Source organism: Nelusetta ayraudi, unplaced genomic scaffold (assembly GCF_046127955.1).
Source record: "Nelusetta ayraudi isolate G7.1 ecotype Tasmania unplaced genomic scaffold, CSIRO-AGI_Nayr_v1 ptg000003l, whole genome shotgun sequence".
NCBI classification, from domain to species: Eukaryota; Metazoa; Chordata; class Actinopteri; order Tetraodontiformes; family Monacanthidae; genus Nelusetta; species Nelusetta ayraudi.
In genome coordinates, this window is record NW_027466053.1 from 2,095,001 (window position 1) to 2,114,155 (window position 19,155).

At 47.1% G+C, this 19,155-nt stretch overlaps 2 protein-coding genes across 6 annotated transcripts in view; one reads left to right on the forward strand and one right to left on the reverse strand.

The window, feature by feature from the left end:
* Positions 1-7,248, forward strand: part of tbx20 (T-box transcription factor 20) — a 9,294-nt gene extending 2,046 nt beyond the window's left edge. Inside the window, exons 3-8 of one of the 3 annotated variants that reach the window (XM_076028399.1) lie at positions 90-254; positions 1,189-1,297; positions 2,689-2,847; positions 3,409-3,485; positions 5,295-5,449; positions 5,535-7,248. In XM_076028399.1, coding sequence (XP_075884514.1) covers positions 90-254; positions 1,189-1,297; positions 2,689-2,847; positions 3,409-3,485; positions 5,295-5,449; positions 5,535-5,872 — 1,003 coding nt within the window. In that variant the 3' untranslated portion in view covers positions 5,873-7,248. The remainder of the gene's footprint in view (positions 1-89; positions 255-1,188; positions 1,298-2,688; positions 2,848-3,408; positions 3,486-5,294; positions 5,450-5,534) is intronic. The other 2 variants (XM_076028408.1, XM_076028402.1) reach the window with 2 other exon arrangements.
* A 4,211-nt stretch (positions 7,249-11,459) lies between these two features.
* On the reverse strand, positions 11,460-18,015 carry herpud2 (HERPUD family member 2). 3 transcript variants are annotated; one of them, XM_076028538.1, is made up of 9 exons: positions 17,902-18,015; positions 15,798-16,119; positions 15,156-15,233; positions 14,144-14,242; positions 13,298-13,422; positions 13,111-13,221; positions 12,512-12,853; positions 12,198-12,288; positions 11,460-12,121 (listed from the first exon to the last, which is right to left on the reverse strand). In XM_076028538.1, the coding sequence occupies exons 2-9, from the start codon at positions 15,942-15,944 to the stop codon at positions 11,939-11,941; spliced, it is 1,176 nt and encodes a 391-aa protein (XP_075884653.1). In that variant the 5' UTR covers positions 15,945-16,119; positions 17,902-18,015; the 3' UTR covers positions 11,460-11,938. The 3 variants fall into 3 exon arrangements, with proteins under 3 accessions (XP_075884653.1, XP_075884668.1, XP_075884661.1); XM_076028553.1 differs by lacking the exon at positions 17,902-18,015 and adding an exon at positions 16,882-17,018; XM_076028546.1 differs by lacking the exon at positions 17,902-18,015 and adding an exon at positions 16,561-16,746.
* Positions 18,016-19,155: the final 1,140 nt, after the last annotated feature.

Consider the following 19,155-nt stretch of genomic DNA (forward strand, 5'->3'; position numbering starts at 1 on the left):
ACACACACACACACACACACACACACACACACACACACACACACACACACACACACACTCACCTGTGCTGTGTGTGCTGCGGTCCTCAGGAGGATGTTTCCCACCATCCGGGTCTCTTTCTCCGGGGTGGAGCAGGACTGCCGCTACATCGTGCTGATGGACGTGGTTCCGGTGGACAACAAGCGCTACCGCTACGCCTACCACCGCTCCTCGTGGCTGGTGGCCGGCAAGGCCGACCCGCCGCTGCCCGCCAGGTAAGCACCGCCCGCCCCGCCGGCAGGGCCGCCGGAACACCCGCTCAGGCTTAGTTAAACTCAACATCTGGCCAATTAAAGAGGTTGCATTTGACGGGCTGATGCTCGGACAGACCGGAAGTGGAGTTTCGTCGCTTAACACGGAGGGTTCAGATATTAAATGACAAAATAATAATTCTTCTTCCTCTTCTTCTTCTTCTTCTTCTTCTTCTTCTTCCTCTTCTTCTTCTTCTTCTTCTTCTTCTTCTTCTTCTTCTTCGTCTTCTTCTTCCTTTCTTCGTTTCAGGCAGGTGGTAACCAACTACTTAGGTGCATTACCGCCACCTGCTATGCCGGGGTGTGCTACAGAATGACTACCTTTATTTCCCTCTGTGTATAATAACAATGGTTATATTAATTATTATTATACATTTAAAAAAAAATAATTTTTGTATCACATTTCTGAGTTCTTCAACAATTTAAACAGTGCTTTATATAGATCTTCTTTTTCAATATAATAATAATAATAATAATAATAATAATAATAATAATAATAATAATAATAATAATAATAATAATAATTTCAGATTGAAAACTTATACTGTCTCTGACTTGCAGCTGCTCACTGAGGGACTCCAGCAGCCGAAGTATTAAATAAAATACTTGAAGTATTAAATGAAATACGGCAAAAAAAAAAACAAAAAAAAAAAGTGAGAAAATGTGTGAGGAATTTTATTTATTTATTTATTTTTATTTATTTATTCATTCATTCATTCATTCATTCATTTAATATTACAATGATGTATTTTGCCACACAGCTATTGCGGTTTTGCCCTCAATCAAACCCGCTATGTTTTTTTAACGGGAAAAGCCTGGAACCCCTGCGGCCTAGTGGCAGCGAAAAAGCAGCCAATCAGCCAATCAGCCAATCACAGCGAGTCTCTGCCGTCCGCAGGCTGTACGTGCACCCGGACTCTCCGTTCACCGGCGAGCAGCTCCTCAAGCAGATGGTCTCCTTCGAGAAGGTCAAGCTGACCAACAATGAGCTGGACCAGCACGGACACGTGAGCAGCACCTTCTTCTTCTTCTTCTTCTTCTTCTTCTTCTGGTTTTTACCTCTCGAAAGTCCCTAAATGTAAAATTAATCATCCAGAAAAGTTCTCGCCAGATTTGAAGGTCGAGGTCGGTCAGTTATTACTTCAATTAATCCCTTCATTTCATTTTTAGCATCAGAATAATGAAGAATCCCACACAAATAATTTCGACATGAATGGCATGGATTTTTTATGATTCGGGGTGATAATGCAAATAATTTAGTATTTTAAATTGTAAACGGACATTATTGCTCGCACGGAGCTTATCAAAATAAAATCCGTGATATTTAATTCATGTTTTGGTAGGCTTCAATAGAATTGGTAGAATTCAAAGATGTAAAACACAACAACTGCTTAAAGACGGCAGAAACAAATGCATACATATTTTTTATTTTAAAATGCGAAAATCAAAATACGTTAAATGTATTTATATATTCAATATATTTCTAATAGTATATATAGTAAATGTGTGTATAGTAAAAGTGCCCTGGTATCTAGTCCTCAGTTTCGAGATTTTTTTTTTTTTTTTTTAATATTAAGTATTCACAGTATTATCAAAGAAAGCAATGTTAAATCAAGGCAATAATAAAATAAATATTTTTTTTATTTTGGCAGAATCTGTTACAGGCTCTAGAATAGAAAAATTCTATTCTAGAAAAGAAAAAATGTACAGTGTTTAAAATATGAATTAGCCCTGAATAAACAGGTTGTTGATGAAATTTTCTGTGTTTGTATTTGCAAAAATATGCTTTTTTTTATTTTACAAATGTATAGTAAAAGATTTTATTTTTATAAATAAATGTAAAAAAAGAAAGCCCTAATTTCAGAAATTAATTAACCGACACAATTAACTTTGATATTTTAGATAAAAAAGCACTTGATATAATTGCAAAGGCAGTGCTGCATCCTCAGTGTAAAATCTCCAAATGCATCATTTAGATAGAACATGATGTGCTGTACATGTCATTTTTATATACAAAATACATCGACAGCAAAAAAATAATAATGTTTTTTGTTTTCAAGACACTGAAAAATCTGCACAAGTTTAGAAAATAAAGTGAACTGAAACACTTTCATCCAGATTTGTAAACAATCCGAATGCAGTTCAGATCTGAAGCTTCATCAAATCAAATGACAGAAGGAGAGAAAATGTGCGAGTTGTCTTCTCAGAATTAACGTCAATATAAAGATGCTGTTTAAAACAGGTTTCTAGGAAAAGACGTGAGTTATTCTTTCCGGGACTCGTGTTGAAAGTGGTCGAGGTCCAGACTGTTGACCGTAGGTCGGGTCCACTCGGCGGTCACATGACTGCTGCATGGTCCACAAGCTGAAGCTGCTGCCTGTGCTGCTGGTTCTTGCAGATCATCCTGAACTCCATGCACAAGTACCAGCCTCGGGTCCACATCATCAAGAAGAAGGAGCACACGGCCTCGCTGCTCAACCTCAAGTCGGAGGAGTTTCGCACCTTCGTCTTCACGGAGACGGTGTTCACGGCGGTGACGGCCTACCAAAACCAGCTGGTCAGTGGCTGACCTCCTCTCACTGATCCTCCTACACATTGTTGTCCTGCTGGTTGCTGCTGCTGCTGCTGCAGGTTCACACTCAAACCTCCAGATCACTGGGACAAGTGGTGGTGGTCAAATCAACGATCTAAAACTTGTTGTGGACTTGTGTGGGGACTGAGGTGATGCTGGTTGGAGAAAACTCCCCCTACAGCCAGGAAGTGGGGTGACACTCTGAGCTCCATTGAGTCGCAAAACAAGACCAAGAATCGACTGGCAGTAAAACTGGAGACTGCAGCCAAAGTGACTGACTGACTGACTGACTGACTGAGTCTCTGGCTCCCTGACTCTCTGACTCACTGATTGACTGAGCCGCCAGCTAAAGTGCAGCTCAAACTGAAGTTCTGTTGGAAAGGAAGGAGAAAATTAGAAAATTAAACTAGACATTTAAACATAAGCGTTAAAATACAGACTGGAAAAGGAGTGCGAAGAGGTGTAACAAACACCTGCCTCTCTCTCTCTCTCTCCCTCTCTCTCTCTCTCTCCCTCTTGCCCTCTCTCTCTCTCTCTGCTCCTCAGATCACCAAACTGAAGATCGACAGCAACCCCTTCGCCAAAGGATTCCGGGACTCGTCGAGACTCACCGACATGGAGAGGTACTGGGAGTTCTGGACACACACTCTGTGCTGTGTGTGTGTGTGTGTGTGTGTGAGTGTGTGTGTGTGTGTGTGTGTGTGTGTGTGTGTGTGTGTGTGTGTGTGTGTGTGTGTGTGTGTAATCAACTTTATTTCTCTTCTCTTATTTTGACAGTCTGTCTTTATTTCCTTTTTGTTTTGTTTTTGGAAGCTTTCACTCCTATTTTATTATCTTCAATACTTTCAGTCCTGCTTCCTCTCTCATCTCTTTATCACTCTATTGTTTTCCTTCTATTCCGTGTTTTCACGTGGACCCTAAAATAATCTTCAAGTTTATTACTATGGTTCTATTTTTTTTTTTGAATCTGGTTGCTTTCTCTCTTGTCCTCTTCAATTTTCTGTTTGCTTTTATTCATTCATTTTTTTGTATATTTATTATAATTTATCATTCTGCTTTTTTGTATTTCTTTCTGTTCTTTAATTTTCTTCTTTGTATTTCCTTCCTTACCACTCGGAGACGCTCTTCATTTCTTTCTGTCCACTGTCACTGATTTTGTGTTTGTTTGTTGATGTGCTGGCGTTTTATTGTGTGTCATGTTGTGAGTTTGAGGCGCACGCACGCACACACACACACACACACACACACACACACACACACACTCAGATTTCTGGTAACTGGTAATCAGCTGATCAGAAGCGTCTGTTCGTGTCCATCAGTCAAACGCAGCAGAAGCAAAACCAGCCAGAAAAGATGCAAACAGCGACTCCACTTCCTGCCCCCGCCCCCAGTCGTCCAACCCCCCACCCCCACCCCGCACCACGTTCCTCTGTCTCTCTCTTTTTGAGGGCTGTGAATTAGACCTGATCAATTGATCTTTGGGGAGCTGCAGAAATCACATTAGTCTGGAGTCGCCCACTGCACTAAAACACACTCTAATTCAATTGGCCTCCGTGACTGATTGAAGCCAGCGTGCCCCGCCCCCTCCCAGTGCCTCGGCCTTGCTGTGCATTGTGGGAGCTGGCGGTGGCCCCCCAGCGCCGCGGGGCCCCTGACGCTGATAAAAACACACACATTTGTACTCGTCTGCTGACAGATATTGCACTTTCCTAACCTGATTGGAGGGACACGGAGGGGGAGGGGCCGCTAATGTGGACGCATGGCTCCCATGATGCAGACCACACACACACACGCACACACACACACACCACACACACACACGCACGCTGCCTCCCTCAACAATTTGTGTCACTGTGTTTGAGAAGTGTGATCTGACAAGACTCAAATGAGCTAATGCACTCTGCAGGATGGCCACTGTCACACACACACACACACACACAGACGCACACTGAAACTCACGCACACACGGCACAGTGGCAGAAATGCACACAACACAAAGCAGACGCACAAAACACAGGCGTTGTGTTTGAATCTGTGATCCTTCAGTTGTGCGTCTGCGATGTCAGCAGCAACATATGGACATGGTTTTTAATATAATAAACAGTAATCATAAGATAAATAATTTTTTATGTATTTTAAATTGTTTCTTTTTTCTCCAAATTCTATAAATGTTCCGGTTTTTTTTCAATCATTGCTGCTGAGTTGTTTTTATATACACACACATGTATATATACATATAGACATATGTATACATGTAAAGAAAGAAGAAAAAACAAATTTAAAATTTTATTTTGAGATTGATTAGCCAGTCTTATCTCATACAACCAAACAATGACAGTGGTTTATTGATATTTTGAACATTTCTCATCACTTGTTGAACTGTTTGTATGTCACCAAACATGGGACTAAGTGTGGACTATGTGTGCACCCAGAGGAGATTCACGTAGTTGCTGTGTCTCGGGCCTCTGCTGCAGGGAGAGTGTGGAGAACCTCATCCACAAGCACTCGTACGCCCGCTCGCCCATCCGGACCTACGCCGCTGACGACGAGGTGTTGAGCGAGGATGGACACGTGGCGCACAGCCGAGGTGAGCCGCTGATGATGATGATGATGTGAGCGCAGGTGGGCTCCCCCTGGTGGACTGTTTCCTGACCTGCTGCTTTGTCTTGCAGCCTCAGCCTTCAGCGCCTCTGACAACCTCTCCCTCAGCTCCTGGGTCACCACGGCCGCCGCCGCCGCAGCCACCTCTGGCTTCTCCGGCTTCCAGCACCCGCAGTCGCTGTCGGCTGCCATGGGGGGCGCCACGCCGGCCCTGCCCCACCCCATCCAGGGCTCGCTGCCGCCCTACAGCCGGCTGGGCGTGCCGCTGGCGCCCGGCGCCCTGCAGGGCAGCGGCCCATCCTTCCCGTCCTTCCACATGCCACGCTACCACCACTACTTCCAGCAGGGGCCCTACGCCGCCATCCAGGGACTCCGCCACTCCTCCACCGTCATGACGCCCTTCGTATGACTCCGCCCCCCTCGCACCTGGGAACCAGGAAGCCCACTTGGACTTGTTCTCTGTAAATAAAGTGGTGCCCCGGGTGAGGCGATCCTGGACTGGAGAGCATCAGAGGAGCTGATTGGCTCCCCAGGAGAGGAGCTTTGATCACGTGACATCATCAACACCTGCACTGCAAACTAGAGGTGAAGGAGCCTCTGTCTGATTGGACCAAAACTTCCCGCTCTGTTCATAATGTAAGAGAAGAAGAAGATGAAGATGAACAACGTTTAGAAAGCTGAGGAGAAGCTTGTATTATAGGACGCATGCTGACTGCAGGAGACTGGGTTTGAAGATCTTCTGACTCAGCAGACCACGTCTGGAGATCTTTTACAGGAGACCAGGTCTGGAGGTCCTCTGCTGCAGTAGACCCGGTCTGAGGATCTCCTGCTGTAGGAGACAAGGTCTGGCGATCTTCTGCAGCAGAGTCAAAGAATAGTCACTCCAGATGTTCTCAGATGTTTTCCTTCATGTTCCTCAGTCACTGACCTAACTCTGGCAGAAGATGACAGGAGCTAGTTTCTGATTGGCTGTGAGCTGCTGTGTGATGGAGCCTCTGAGTCGTTTGTTTCCTTCAGAACGTCCATGAACTCTGAGCCCAGTCAGAAACCCAGTCAGAAACATTTGAAAACCCTTTTTGTTGTCGTCAAGCTCGTGGGCGGAGTCACACCGACTCGTCTTCACCTACATTTCTTCCCAGCCAATCCAGCGCAGAGCTCCAGATGTCGGTTTTAAAGTCTCCGCCCTCTTTTTAACACAACAAAGTGACAGATAGAAAGCAAACAAGGGGAGAAACCAGCAGTTTCAGGGCTTTTTGTTCGGCTTCAACCCAATAATTCCTCTTTGTGCCGCTGCTCTGTGGAGACCAACAACTCAGTTTCCTACAACACGAGCCAGTTACACAAACAGGTCAAAGGTCAGATCATCAAAGTTTCTGTTTCAGTTCCCTGAGGAGGAACATTCAACCTCCTCAGTCTGTCAGAGTTCCTTTCCCAAGCATTGCCAGTGTAAATACAAAGAAACGCAGAGAAGTCCTCACTCACTCACACACACACACACACACACACACACACACACACACACACACACACACATACACATACACACACACACACACACACACACACACACACACACACACATTGTCTACAGATTGTTTTGTTTTTTGTTACACCGTCTGAATATGACTCAGCCAGATTGTGTTGTTTTCTTTGTTTCTACTTGTTTTCCTGTTTAAGTGCAATATATTTATTTTGCTCTCTGGGATTAATGTGTAATGTATTCTGCGACATTTAAAGATTTGTAAACCTTTAAAAATATATATAAATATCACCACCCAAACTGCTTCTTTTGGTCTCTGACTGTCTTTTAATTTCCTTCATCCTGCCTAAGGCCTGCAGCAAACCGCGTCCTCCAGAGCCATCTAGTGGTCAATGTGGGTGCAGACCAAACCACCAGCAGTAGTTTCTGCTCAACTGAGAAATCAATAGTTTAGTCAAAACGTTCTATTTGTAATGTATAATATAACATAACATTTAAATTATCTATATATTATTTATATATCTATATATGTCCCATTTAAATGAAGGAGGATGCGTCTCGTTGAAAGGTGGAAGCAACAGGAGACTGTTTGCAATGAAAATATCAACACAATTGAAAAAGGTAAAACATGGAATGAACAAATATCTTTAGATGGTCCAGTTAATAAAGGTGAATTAAATATGAGGCCAAATGAGTCACATTTTCTGAGTATGTATTCTCACCTCATCTCAAAGACCAGACAGAGATGTTGAAAACAGCAGCGCCATCTAAAGGATAAAACAAAACTGGAACATAAAACTTTCAAATCATTGACGAAGTCAGGAACTCTGAACAACTGTTGAATTATTAAAGCTAAAGTCTGAGGTCATGGTGTGTGTGTGTGTGTGTGTGTGTGTGTGTGTGTGTGTGTGTGTGTGTGGAGGGGAGAATGTGTGTGGAACGTTTCACATTTACATTTATGAGTCTGATGAGCTGCTGCAGCACCTGATAAATAAAACCCGCAACAAGATCGTGGGCACACATTTGATCTTCACACACACACACACACACACACACACACACACACACACACACCAGGTCTATCTGCATGGCCATCAGCCGCCACCGCTGACGGGTCAATGGTGGTACGTCAGTGGCCGAGGAAGAAGGAGAAAGAGGAGGAGGAGGAGCAGGAGGCTGTGGATAAGAATCTGGTGTGTCCTCGGAGGAGGAGGAGAAATAAATAAAGAAATAAAGAGCGTGGGGGGCGGCTGTGATTGGATTAGAGGGCGAGACGCCCGCCGTGAGGCACGAGGCAACAAATTGGAGGCAACAGTCGGCGCACAGAGTCCATTCTGGAGCCTAATTTACACAGTGAGGAGCAGGAGCGCCATCTAATGTCATTTCCATTCATTTTGTCGTCCTCCCACCCCCCAACCCCCAGCCCCTCCCCCTCACCTTAAAGCTTTTAGCAGTCTGGCTGACATCATTAGAGCATCGGCAGCGGGCCGTCACAGGACGGATGGGATGCTAACGCTATGCTAACGCTATGCTAATTGCCCTCCCAGTCAGAAAGCAGCTGGCAGAGCTTTTATCCACTGGGGGTCCAGAGGGGAGATGGATTTAGCGCAGAGGGTGGAGGAGGGGTGGAGGAGGGGGACAGGAAGTGCAAACTGCTGCCAAAAACAAGGAGAAGACACTTTTGGGGGGAAAAAAACGACGCACCTTGAGAACAAGGTGAGGACATAGCTGGCTGGACAGCACTTCCTCCACCACCTCCACCTCCTCCACTTTTTCCACTTCCTGTCCAGAGAGGAAAATGTAGTCTGACATGACGGCGGCGGGTCGATACGACGGCCACTCGCTCTCTTGCTCTGCAGCCCGACCACACAGAGGAGTTCAGATCCACTTCTGGGCAACATGTCTGAGGAAGAAAAGACATTTTCCTCTCACTTCAAAGAATGACCTGATCGACCCCCAGTGGCTGGTTGCAGTATATAAATCCCACACTTCTCCATGTTAGCAAACCCATGTTTGGGCAAAAGCTAGGAGTAGTACGACCTAGTATCTGTATCGAAAGAAAGGCATCCAATCCTGGGACTCTACCGCCCCCTGGGGTGAAAACCAGGAACTGGCAAAACATCAGCACAGCCCTAAAAGGACAGAATTCCTCCTTGTTACAATCAGTCAGTGTGTCATCAGCGCCGCCACATCCTAATTTATTCTTCAGAAATTAACAAGTTGTTTGGATGCGCAAAGTTTTTACTCATAATTCAATCAGGAGATAATATAATCGTATCGTATCGTATCGTATTATATCATATATAGTGAAGCCTTTAAACTGTCAAACACAACACTACACACAAAAAATAGCACCGAGACGAGTCTGACTTCAGGCTACAGTCGTTCCAAACTTTCTCTCCGGAATCTTGAAAAGGGTGGAAGAAGAAACTCACAAGTGTCTGACAGAAAGATTTCATCTCATTTCAGTTCAGAATCGTGGGGGTGGAAATGTTGAAATACATTAAAAAAAAACGGTCTTCCGTTAACTGAAACATCGCCCTCTGTTGCTGTGGGGATGAAGGTGCAGGAGTCAGCTCGAGTGTCGGGCCGACTGTGGCAACACGGCCTGATGGTGGCGGGTGGGGGAGAGGCGTTGGTGTGAGGCGTGGGGGGAGGGAGGGGCGGCGGCCTGCATTACAAGGACTTATTATGATGATGAAATGTCCGACAAGACCCCAAACACCCTCTTAGAGAAATTTCTTCCTCCGATAAGGGGAGTCCAACCTCGGGAGAGGGTGGGGAGGGGGAGGGGCAGTGGTGGGAGGAGGAGGAGGGGCGACGCTAACTTGATTGGACCGGCGGCTCGGCGGGGGGGCGAGGCTAACCAAATCAAATGGCCGTCAAAGCCGCTGTCATGCATAATTAATTGTGCCTCCGAAGCAGCGGCTACACAAAAATCCATGCTGATTGGATTAGGGGTTTTTTGGAGGACTCTGAAGTGCACGGCTGTCTGAGGCGCTCACCTCGCTGTCGCTGGGCCGTGTCAGCCCGCCGCGCTTCCAACAAGGACAAGAGTCAAACTTGCATCCAGGTACAAGTCCATCTGGTTAGAGAGTGAACCTCGGTCAAGGTCGCTACGCTTGCGCTAGCAGCTAAGCAGCTAGATTACAACTATCAGCTAACAACAATGTTTCTCAGGTTTAACAGTTGATGAAAATTTCCATTTAAAAAAAATCGGGATTAGCCACGCCATGTCGGCGATTCTAGAGAAGGAGAGGGCAAACTTTTAGACTGGATTCTACAACAGTGGGTTGTCAAATGTGCCAGAGGGGGGTAGCGGAGCAGCAGCAGATCGGAGGAAAAAAATATTGATTGCAATTTTGTACTTTGCCCATGACTGGTCTAGAACTACCTAGAACCACCCATAACTATCCAGAACCATCTAGAATCACGCCTGGACCATCTAGACCAGAGGTGGGCAAACTTTTTGACTGATGTTGATGTTGCTGTATTGTCAATTGAAAGTGAAGCAAAGCAAAGTTGCAACAAAATCAGTGTCTTTGAAGCCCCACCAGTAGGGGTGCCACCCGTCCCGTTTTTCCCAGAATTGTTCTCTTTTTTCACCACCTGTCCCGGGAAAAATAAAATCTCTCCCGGGATACAATTTGTCCCCTTTTTTTTTAGGGAAAATGACAAAACCTCATTTGATTTCTGTCTGTGGTCTACTACCGTAAAATACGTGATTGTCTTATATTTGGCAACTAAAAAAAACCTGTCCCGTAATGAACTGATACGGGACGCACTTCACTTTGTCCCGTATATTTCAGGGACGCCTCTACGCCCCCCCCCGAGATGTCCCGGATTTGAAACTCTTGGAGGTGGCAACCCTACCCACCAGGGTATTTAGCTCTTTATTGAAATGACTCTGAAAACACTGCAAACATGGAGGAGATCCAGCTGACTTACTTTCTTCAAGTTCGGCGGTCTGGAGTAAAAAGTTTAACGGGCCGTAGTTTGCTCATGCCTGTTAAATAAGTTCGAGGCTGACGCTTGTGTGCTAACACGCTGACGTTGTGCACGGCATGAACAAACCTGATTAGTTTTCTTTCTTCCTTCAGGTACAAGAGGAACAGTAGGTGAGATTGTTAGATTGGAATTAGCGTTAGCGTGAGATGGACAATCTGGAAACAGTAAAACATTTTTTTCCTGGTGTTTTTCCCTCGCTGCTCAGTCGTCGATACTGACCCACTCAGAGGACGTCAGCAACTCACATTCTTTTTTTTAAACCATAAACTGTCTGCCAGCCTGGTCAAATAGACTTGAGTTCCATTGAAAAAAGGTCCCAGATGAATCATTCCAACCAGGAAGAGATGAGAAATAAACCACAGAAAATGATGCTCTTGAAGTTCTCTCACCAGTGTTTTCACATTAACTGGTCTCCAGGAGGTTTTATCGCAGAAACCTTCAGCCACTGAATTGTGACTGTTTGCTGCCATCTGCCGGACAGCAGAAGCACTACAAGAAAAGTCCAACATTTAAATCGCAGCAAGTATATTTTTTATTCCAAAAAAAGGCAAGATACCTAATATTCAGAGATGCATATACATACATACATACATACATACACGTGTCGAGAGATCATGTTCATAAAGTGGAAAAACAATGTGCTTCAGTTTGCTGCAGCGTCTCTGCCTGCACGGCGTGTGCACGAGCGCATGGTGACGCCATCAGGACACCATCAGGCCTGATCGCCGTCGGCTCCAGTTGGTTTTTTTCCTTGCCAGCGAACGTGAATAAAACATGATCTTCCTGCTGCATTGGTGGAAGACAGCGCCCTCTGCAGTCTCCTGGTGGAAGCTCAGCGTTGTTCATGACTCTCCTCCTCAGCTCCTCCTCTGCAACTTATCCGTCTGACGGAGTGAAGATGAATTTGGCAAAATAAAAATGTTTCAAAAGAAACCAGATGATTTGAGGAGAAGGTTCTGATCGGTTCCTGCTGGGAGCAGCAGAGCTCTAATTGGCCGGGTGCGGGCGGCCCTCTGGGATGAGCGAGGTGAAGAAGGTGCTGACAAAGGACCAGGCGGCGGTGAGGAAGCCCACCTCGGGGGGAGGGGTGGCGGCCTGCTCCTCGGCCCCCCCTCCCCCTCCCTCCTCGCCGCTCTCGTCCTCCTCCATCCCATCGTCCATCAGACGCTCCTGAGGGGACGGAGGACAGAAGAGCGTCACGCCACGGCCGTCACCAAGCAGCAACCGAGCGAAGACGACCACTCACCATCTCCTGCTGGTCCTCCAGGGGGGCTGCACCCCTCGCTGCCCCCCGCTGCTGCTGCTCGGCCCCAAAGGGGAACCAACGGGCCTGGTGCCTGGAGCGCAAGGAGACAAGTGACATCACGACCTCTGACCTCTGACCCTCCCAAACACTATTGTGTATTACTATGTTTGAAAATGCATGACGGGATATATCATAGGTCATACACTACCATGAGTGATGCATTGTGGGAGACATTGAGTGGACTACATAGTGAATAGCGATATATTCTGCGACAAGATGGCGAACCCCCACCAGGGGGCGTCAGAGCAACTCACAGGTAGAGCAGCAGCACGGTGCCCACCACCATCACCAGGCGGCTGAAGGACGAGTAGAAGTAGATGATGCCCAGCAGCACGCCGCCGCGCGCCAGCGTGTACAGCCAGTCCAGCCAATCACGGTTGAGCTCGTCGTCGTTGAGCACGGCGCCGCCCTGCGCGTTCATCTGGAGGTTGGCGTCGGCCGCCTGGTTCTCCGGCAGCGGCTCTGGCTCGCGGCGGGCGCCCAGCGGGGGCGGCGGTGGGACGGCCTCGTTGGGGGGAGCTGGGGGGCGTGGCAAGGAAGGGGAGGAGGGGGAGGAGGAGGAGCCGGGTGGTTGGGAGGCAGCAACCGCTGCTTGACTGACGGAGAGAAGAAGGAAAACGGGTCAAAGAGTCGCCGCTCTGGTGGCCACAGAGGGAAAGAGAAAAACAGCTGAACGAGTTTAACCACGGCGCTCGAGTCCAGTTTGAATTGGAAACATCAAGGGGTTACATTTTAGATTGTAGGATATATTATATATATCATATAAAGTTTTTACCAATATAAAAATCATAAATCAACTCTAATAAATAAACTCTGTATGAACTTTTTCTTTTTCTTATTGGAACAAACGTACTATTGCATGTAGTAGTGACGAGCGTACATCTGCTGCCACCACAGCACCTGCAGGGGGAGGTAGACTGGCGGGGGGGCCGAGCCCTGCAGCGCCACCTGGCCTCCGTCTGGCCTGCAGCAGGGGAGAGCAGGTGTTTAAACACACACACACACACACACACAATCTTCTCCTCTGTGCTTTCTCTCACCACTGGGGGGAGCCGGTGGTGGAAGGGAAGCTGCTGCGAGACCTCAGGCCGTCAGAGCCTCCAGGAACCAGAGGAGAGGAGGAGGAGGCGGGCTGAATGTCCTGAGTGGGCGTCGCGTCAGAGCTCTGAGGGGAGTCAGCAACCAATCAGATGCTGAGCGCACTCACAAACACTGTCAGAGAAAAATCAGGCCCCAAGAGTCCAAGATGACTTCCGCATTATTGGGCCTATAGAGCATGTGCAGTAGTGTCACTTCCCATCATGCCTCTGTAATTCACATGATCTATTTGGCCAATCAGAAGAATCCTGGAGACACGTCAGGACGCAGCCAATCAGAACGAGCTGAGACGCAGCAGCAACGTGGTGGCCTCACACTGGGAATAAACTCTGTTCTGCTGATTTTCTGGCCTTTATCATTTTTTTAGACGACTAAAAGACCGTAACTGAAAAATGTACAGTAAAGATTTGCTATGAATCACGTTTCAGGTCACAGTCGTCCTTGTCAGCCGTTAAAGGCCTTTATTTTGTATTGAGGTCTATGGGAAAAATGCTCTTTGGGCCCATACCATTTTTTGCTGCAGTACCTCGAGTGGCCACTGGGAAAATCTGCACGCCGCCATATTGCCAGTCCGGTATCCAGTTCTTATAATACATCCATGAGAAAAACAACCGAGCGTGGCATGGATCAAAGGCACGTTAGCCGTTAGCAGCTAGCTGTGTGTGTTATCTCTCCAAGTGTGTCTCTCACACACACACACACACACACACACACACACACACACACACACACACACACACACACACACACACACACACACACACACACACACAGGTGGTTCTACTCACGGTGGACTCTGGCAGGACAGCAGAGCGGTGCCGAGGCTCCGGGGAGGCTGGGGGGCTGTGGTGGGCACACACCAGGTGCATGGTGTGGTAGTCATCCTGCTGTGGAGTGGAGGGGGGCGGGGAGATTAGAGTGGAAACATCCAGAAGTCCGACACAAAGAGTGGGCTTTTTGTTGGGAAGGCACACAGACACACACACACACCTATACAGAGGCCCTGACTGGTGTTTTAATGGTTTTCACTAGCTGCGTTTCCATGACCCCTAGAATTGAACAAAAACTAAATATGGCAATAAAAACTGGTGATGGTGATTGACGCTCTCATGAGGTGGTTTTTCCACACAGATCCATATAAAGGAATATGGCAAAAATGTCATGTAAACACTTTATTTGCATTGACATGGTCACATGACCAGTTCACTGACCAGTGAAAATGGTGCGTTATGATTGCACGGAGGAGACAGAATATTTTTTAGAAGTCATCAAAGAGAAAAATGTAACAACCATTCTGGACAGCAAACAAACATGTACAAACATTGTACTTTGTCGAAATTTTAGAAATATCGCTTTTATTTTGTGAAAAACTGTCATGGAAATGCAGCTATGGATGGAGGAGGACTCTCAGGAGGTCAGGGGGCTTCAGAAGATGTTTGAAGAGTTTGGGGGTTAAAGCTCCTCAACTCTAAATCACTGTTTTTCAACCTTTTCTGAGTCACAGCACATTTTTTACATTGAAAAAATCCCACCAACCAAAAAACATTGTAAAATCAGGCTTTTAGCCTCATGATGACAGTTAACTTTCAATTTATTTCTACAATGTTAATACTTTTTAGACCAATGAAGTGAAATTAAATCGTTTTTTACGGCATACCTGACATTATCTCACGGGGCACTAGTGGGCCGCGACCCAGTGGTTGAAAAACACCTCAAATCACCTCAAGAATGTGAAGCTACAAGAAGCCTCGGGCCAGCACAAGCACTCCACTGGGCCACTTCCTGTGGTTTCACAGTTACCTTCCTCAGCACGTCCCTCAGCTGCAGGTGGTCCTGCAGGAGTCTCCCGGAGTAGACCAGCCGCTGCTCCTCACGCGGCTGCAGTGCAGGGACACACCAGACACGTCAGTCAGCGCGTTCACAACACACATCCTGCTGCACATGGTGGACCTGGTGCAGCCACTAGTGTTGTAGTCAAGACCACACCAACCCAGACCATGACATTATCAAGACTAGAGAGCATCGAGATGGAGACCAAGACCAAGACTTTATATATCAAAGAAAAATAACAACGAAACAGGAAAAAAATGACCAGTATCTTTTTTAAATTCCAATTTACTTGTAAATGGAACAGCAACATCTCTTTTCAGCAAGGTGTCTTTTAATCATTTTCTTGAACACTTTGCTTCATAAAATTGAAAAATCAATGAACTAGGAATAAGGGGGCAGGTGTCACTCTGGGTGTCACCAACAAGGCATAAAATGGCAGCAGCTGGATTATTTTCTGTTATTATCGTGTTATTACAGTGTTAGATGAATCTAGACCGGTCTGGATCAAAACCCCCAGTCCATCCAGACCTTCAAGTCTGAGACGAGACCCTTAAAAAAACGGTCTGGAGACAGAGACCAGTCTGGAGTACTACACCACTAGCAGCCACTCACCGGTCTGCTGGGATAGACGCGAGCGATGTGGCTCTTGAGCTGCCCCACCGTCCAGTGGAGAGAGCAGTGGATGGTCTGGTCTTTATACTTCTGGTTGGGGGCCTTGATGAGCAGCGTCACGGCGCCCCCCGGACCTCCAGAGTCCATGACTCCAGAGGAACCTGAGTTCAGGAGAGCTGAGTGGTCCGGACCACCTCAAATCATCCTGGACTTGGAGGCAGCAGTGGTGATGGTGGGCGGGGTGGGGGAGGAGTGAAGGTTCCCCCTTCTACAACATGGACCCCATCTGGGGGGAGGGGCCAGAGGTTCCCTCTGTGCTCACCTGAGAAGACAAGAGGAGTTCTTCCATCAGTTTGCTACTCTCGAGACAGCAGCAGCAGCAGCAGCATGTCTTCACCACACTTTGCCACAGCACCACCCGCTGGTGACCTCAGCATTGCACTCCGACAACTCTGACACCTTTACAGAGGAAAAAAAACGTTCTGTTGTCAGCAGCTCTTGACTGTCTGACTTGAATAAATCTGAGCGCCCCCTGCTGGAGGTTAGTAGGCAGGCTGAACTGGAAGTTTCCAGCAAGAACCAGAACCTAAGTAAAGATTCAATTGGAATGTAAATCATTCTGTTTTAAACTTTAACAATAACCCGCTGAGCTAATTTAAGACATTAATTAATCAATATTTATTTGTTCCGACTTTCAGGCTTCAAAGTTTACACATTTCATGAGATTATAAGAATATAAAGGTGATTTCTCTTTTGTGTTTACCAGTCTGCTATGGGCAGAAACTGAACTTGCTGAAGTTCCTGAGCTTGTTTCCTTCTCTCTTCCCTCACCCCTGACCTTTGATCTCCTGCTTGTCTCCGGCTTTAACAGCCAGCTGGTGCTCAAAGGAGCCGTGTTACTGCCATCTTGAGGCTTTGATCTTGATTTGGGCTCTCTTCAACTGTTCACCCACTGAAATTCCCTTCAGATCGGGGTGCCGTCTGCAGTGATGTGGTCGCTGTACCAATCTGTCGTGGTTAAGAAGGAGCTGTGCCGAAAGGCGAAGCTCTCAATTTACCGGTCGATCTACATTCCTACCCTCACCTATGGTCATGAGCTTTGGGTGATGACCGAAAGAACGAGATCGCAGATACAAGCGGCCGGAATGAGTTTCCTCCTTGGGGTGGCTGGGTTAGAGCTCCCATAGGGACAGGGTGAGGAGCTGGGTCACCTGGGAGGAGCTTGGAGGAGAGCCGCTGCTGGACGCCTCTCTGGAGACATGTTCGGGGCATGTCGTACCAGGAGGAGACCTCGAGGAAGACCCAGGACACGCTGGAGAGACTACATCTCTGGGCTGGCCTGGGAACGCTTTGGGGTCCCGCCGGATGACCTGGAGGAGCTGAGTGGGGCCAGGGAAGTCTGGGTGTCTTCTCTGCTGAGACTGTTGCCCCTGCGACCCGACTCCGGATAAGCAGTAGAAGATGGATGGATCGATAAATACAAAATCTAAATAGTGCTTCATGTCTTCTCTCCAGGACGAGGCGTCGCAAATTGAGCGTGTTTGAGATTCAATCTGACGTCACCAGGTAAAGTTGAGAAACTCAATGATTGACAGGACATCCGGACATCTGCACCCTCACCAAAGTGCAGTGTGGTGTTTACGAATAAACTTCATGAGCACGGCACGACGAGACTTGCAGCACCTGAGTGAGAACCAGCTGGTTCCGGTTCAGGCGTGCCGTGTGTTTAATCTGACCCGAAAACTGAGCGACAGCCTTGTGTTGACGTTTAACATTTATGCACAAATCGACGGCTCGCCGTCACTTCCGGCGGCCGCCTGCCGCTTTTTTTGCGCCAAAATCACGTCAAAGTGTCCAGATGAATTTCGTGAGGTGACCGAACCGGTTTGTCCTGGTCACTTGGACTCCAGAGTCACAGCGAAGACATCGCTTCGGTTGTTGTTGACTCCGGAGGGCCAGCTATCCTAGCCATTAGCTCAGTGGCTAAAGCTAGCTCTGCTAGTTTACGACAATAAAGATGATTACGCCGCGGCAGTTTCGTGTTGTGACAACACCTGCGTCCGCCTAGAACTGACGCGACCGGGAAGACGGCTCGGTTCCGCACCTGTTGACTGCTGTCACGGCGTCGTCTCCTCTTCGGTTCGGCTCGCTAGCCTTGTTGTTGTGATGGCAGGTGGGAAAACGGAAGTGCGTCACAACAGCTGATCATCAGCAGGAAGTAGACACGAGACAGTTTCAGCGCTAATTGTGGCTAAAGTGCACGAAAATGTTGTTTTTTTTTTTTTTTATGAAAGACCTATGTCTAACTGATATATCAGTCTAAAAACAAAACTTTGAGACCCCTGTCCTACTTTTTTTATTTGTAATTAATACGATTATTTCTTTGTCTTTTTATGTATTTATTTATGTCCTTGTTTGTGTTCCATTTTCTCCTGTATTTGTAAAGACACACCTTGATCAGGCTTAAGGCAATTCTTACATTCTCTTCAGGTTTTAATTTTTATATCTTTGCCTTTTATCTTGCTGTTTTTCAGGTGACATTAAATTCAGGTATATTTAACAGACTTTATTTGTTATTATAAGTAACAATTTTACTCTGTTAACCAGTCGCTTCAATTTACTCTTACCATCAGGCCTTTTATTACATTTTATACTTTAAAGCATAAACGCACAACAGAACTCTGATGCAGTTTAAGCTGTTTAATAATACGGGGAAGTCGGACAGTCCAAGGTTGAGAGCCAGTGCAAGCGGTGACGGAGGCAGGCAGAATCGGCGTCGGGGTCAGACAAGGGTCAATACCAGCGACGAGGTCCAGAAGGGTCAGACAGGGAACACAGTCAGAGCCGAGCAGGGTTACCGGGGAATCAGTCCGAGGGCAAGGCAGGGTCGAACACAGTCTAAGTCAAAACCCAAACACAGATGTGGCGGAGGCTGAGGCGGGAAGGCAGAGTCGTACGGTTGGTTGTTAACAGGAACCGAGGAGCGGAACAACAGGGAGAAAAACCGCTGGATTAGTGGCTCAGGGCAAGCAGATAATCTGGCAACGAGGGAATACAAGAGTCAGGCTTATAAAGAGTAAAACAGGTGCAGATGGTTTGTGATCAGTGCTGGGCGGCCACCAATAGAAGAAACCAAACCACAGGGAACTTGATGGGGGCACATGAGAGGAGGTACTGCGGAGACAGTAGTACCCCCCCACCACCACCTCCACCCCCCAAAGGCCGGCTCCTGACGGCGCAGGTTGGTCAGGATGGGCAGCATAGAAGTCCCTGATGAGGGAGGGATCGTGGATGGCACTTGAGGGTTCCCAGGATCTCTCCTCTGGACCATAACCCTTCCAGTCCACAAGGTACCGGT

What these genes read in the sequence shown, in the direction of transcription:
- herpud2 (XM_076028538.1), bottom strand. Translation starts at nt 15,944, where the DNA reads ATGGACTCTGGAGGTCCGGGGGGCGCCGTGACGCTGCTCATCAAGGCC. An exon ending in GCGTCTATCCCAGCAGACCG is followed by an intron (nt 15,234 to 15,797) that starts GTGAGTGGCTGC and finishes CCTGCACTGCAG; the next exon opens with CCGCGTGAGGAGCAGCGGCT. An exon ending in ACCACCGGCTCCCCCCAGTG is followed by an intron (nt 13,222 to 13,297) that starts GTGAGAGAAAGC and finishes CCCCTGCTGCAG; the next exon opens with GCCAGACGGAGGCCAGGTGG.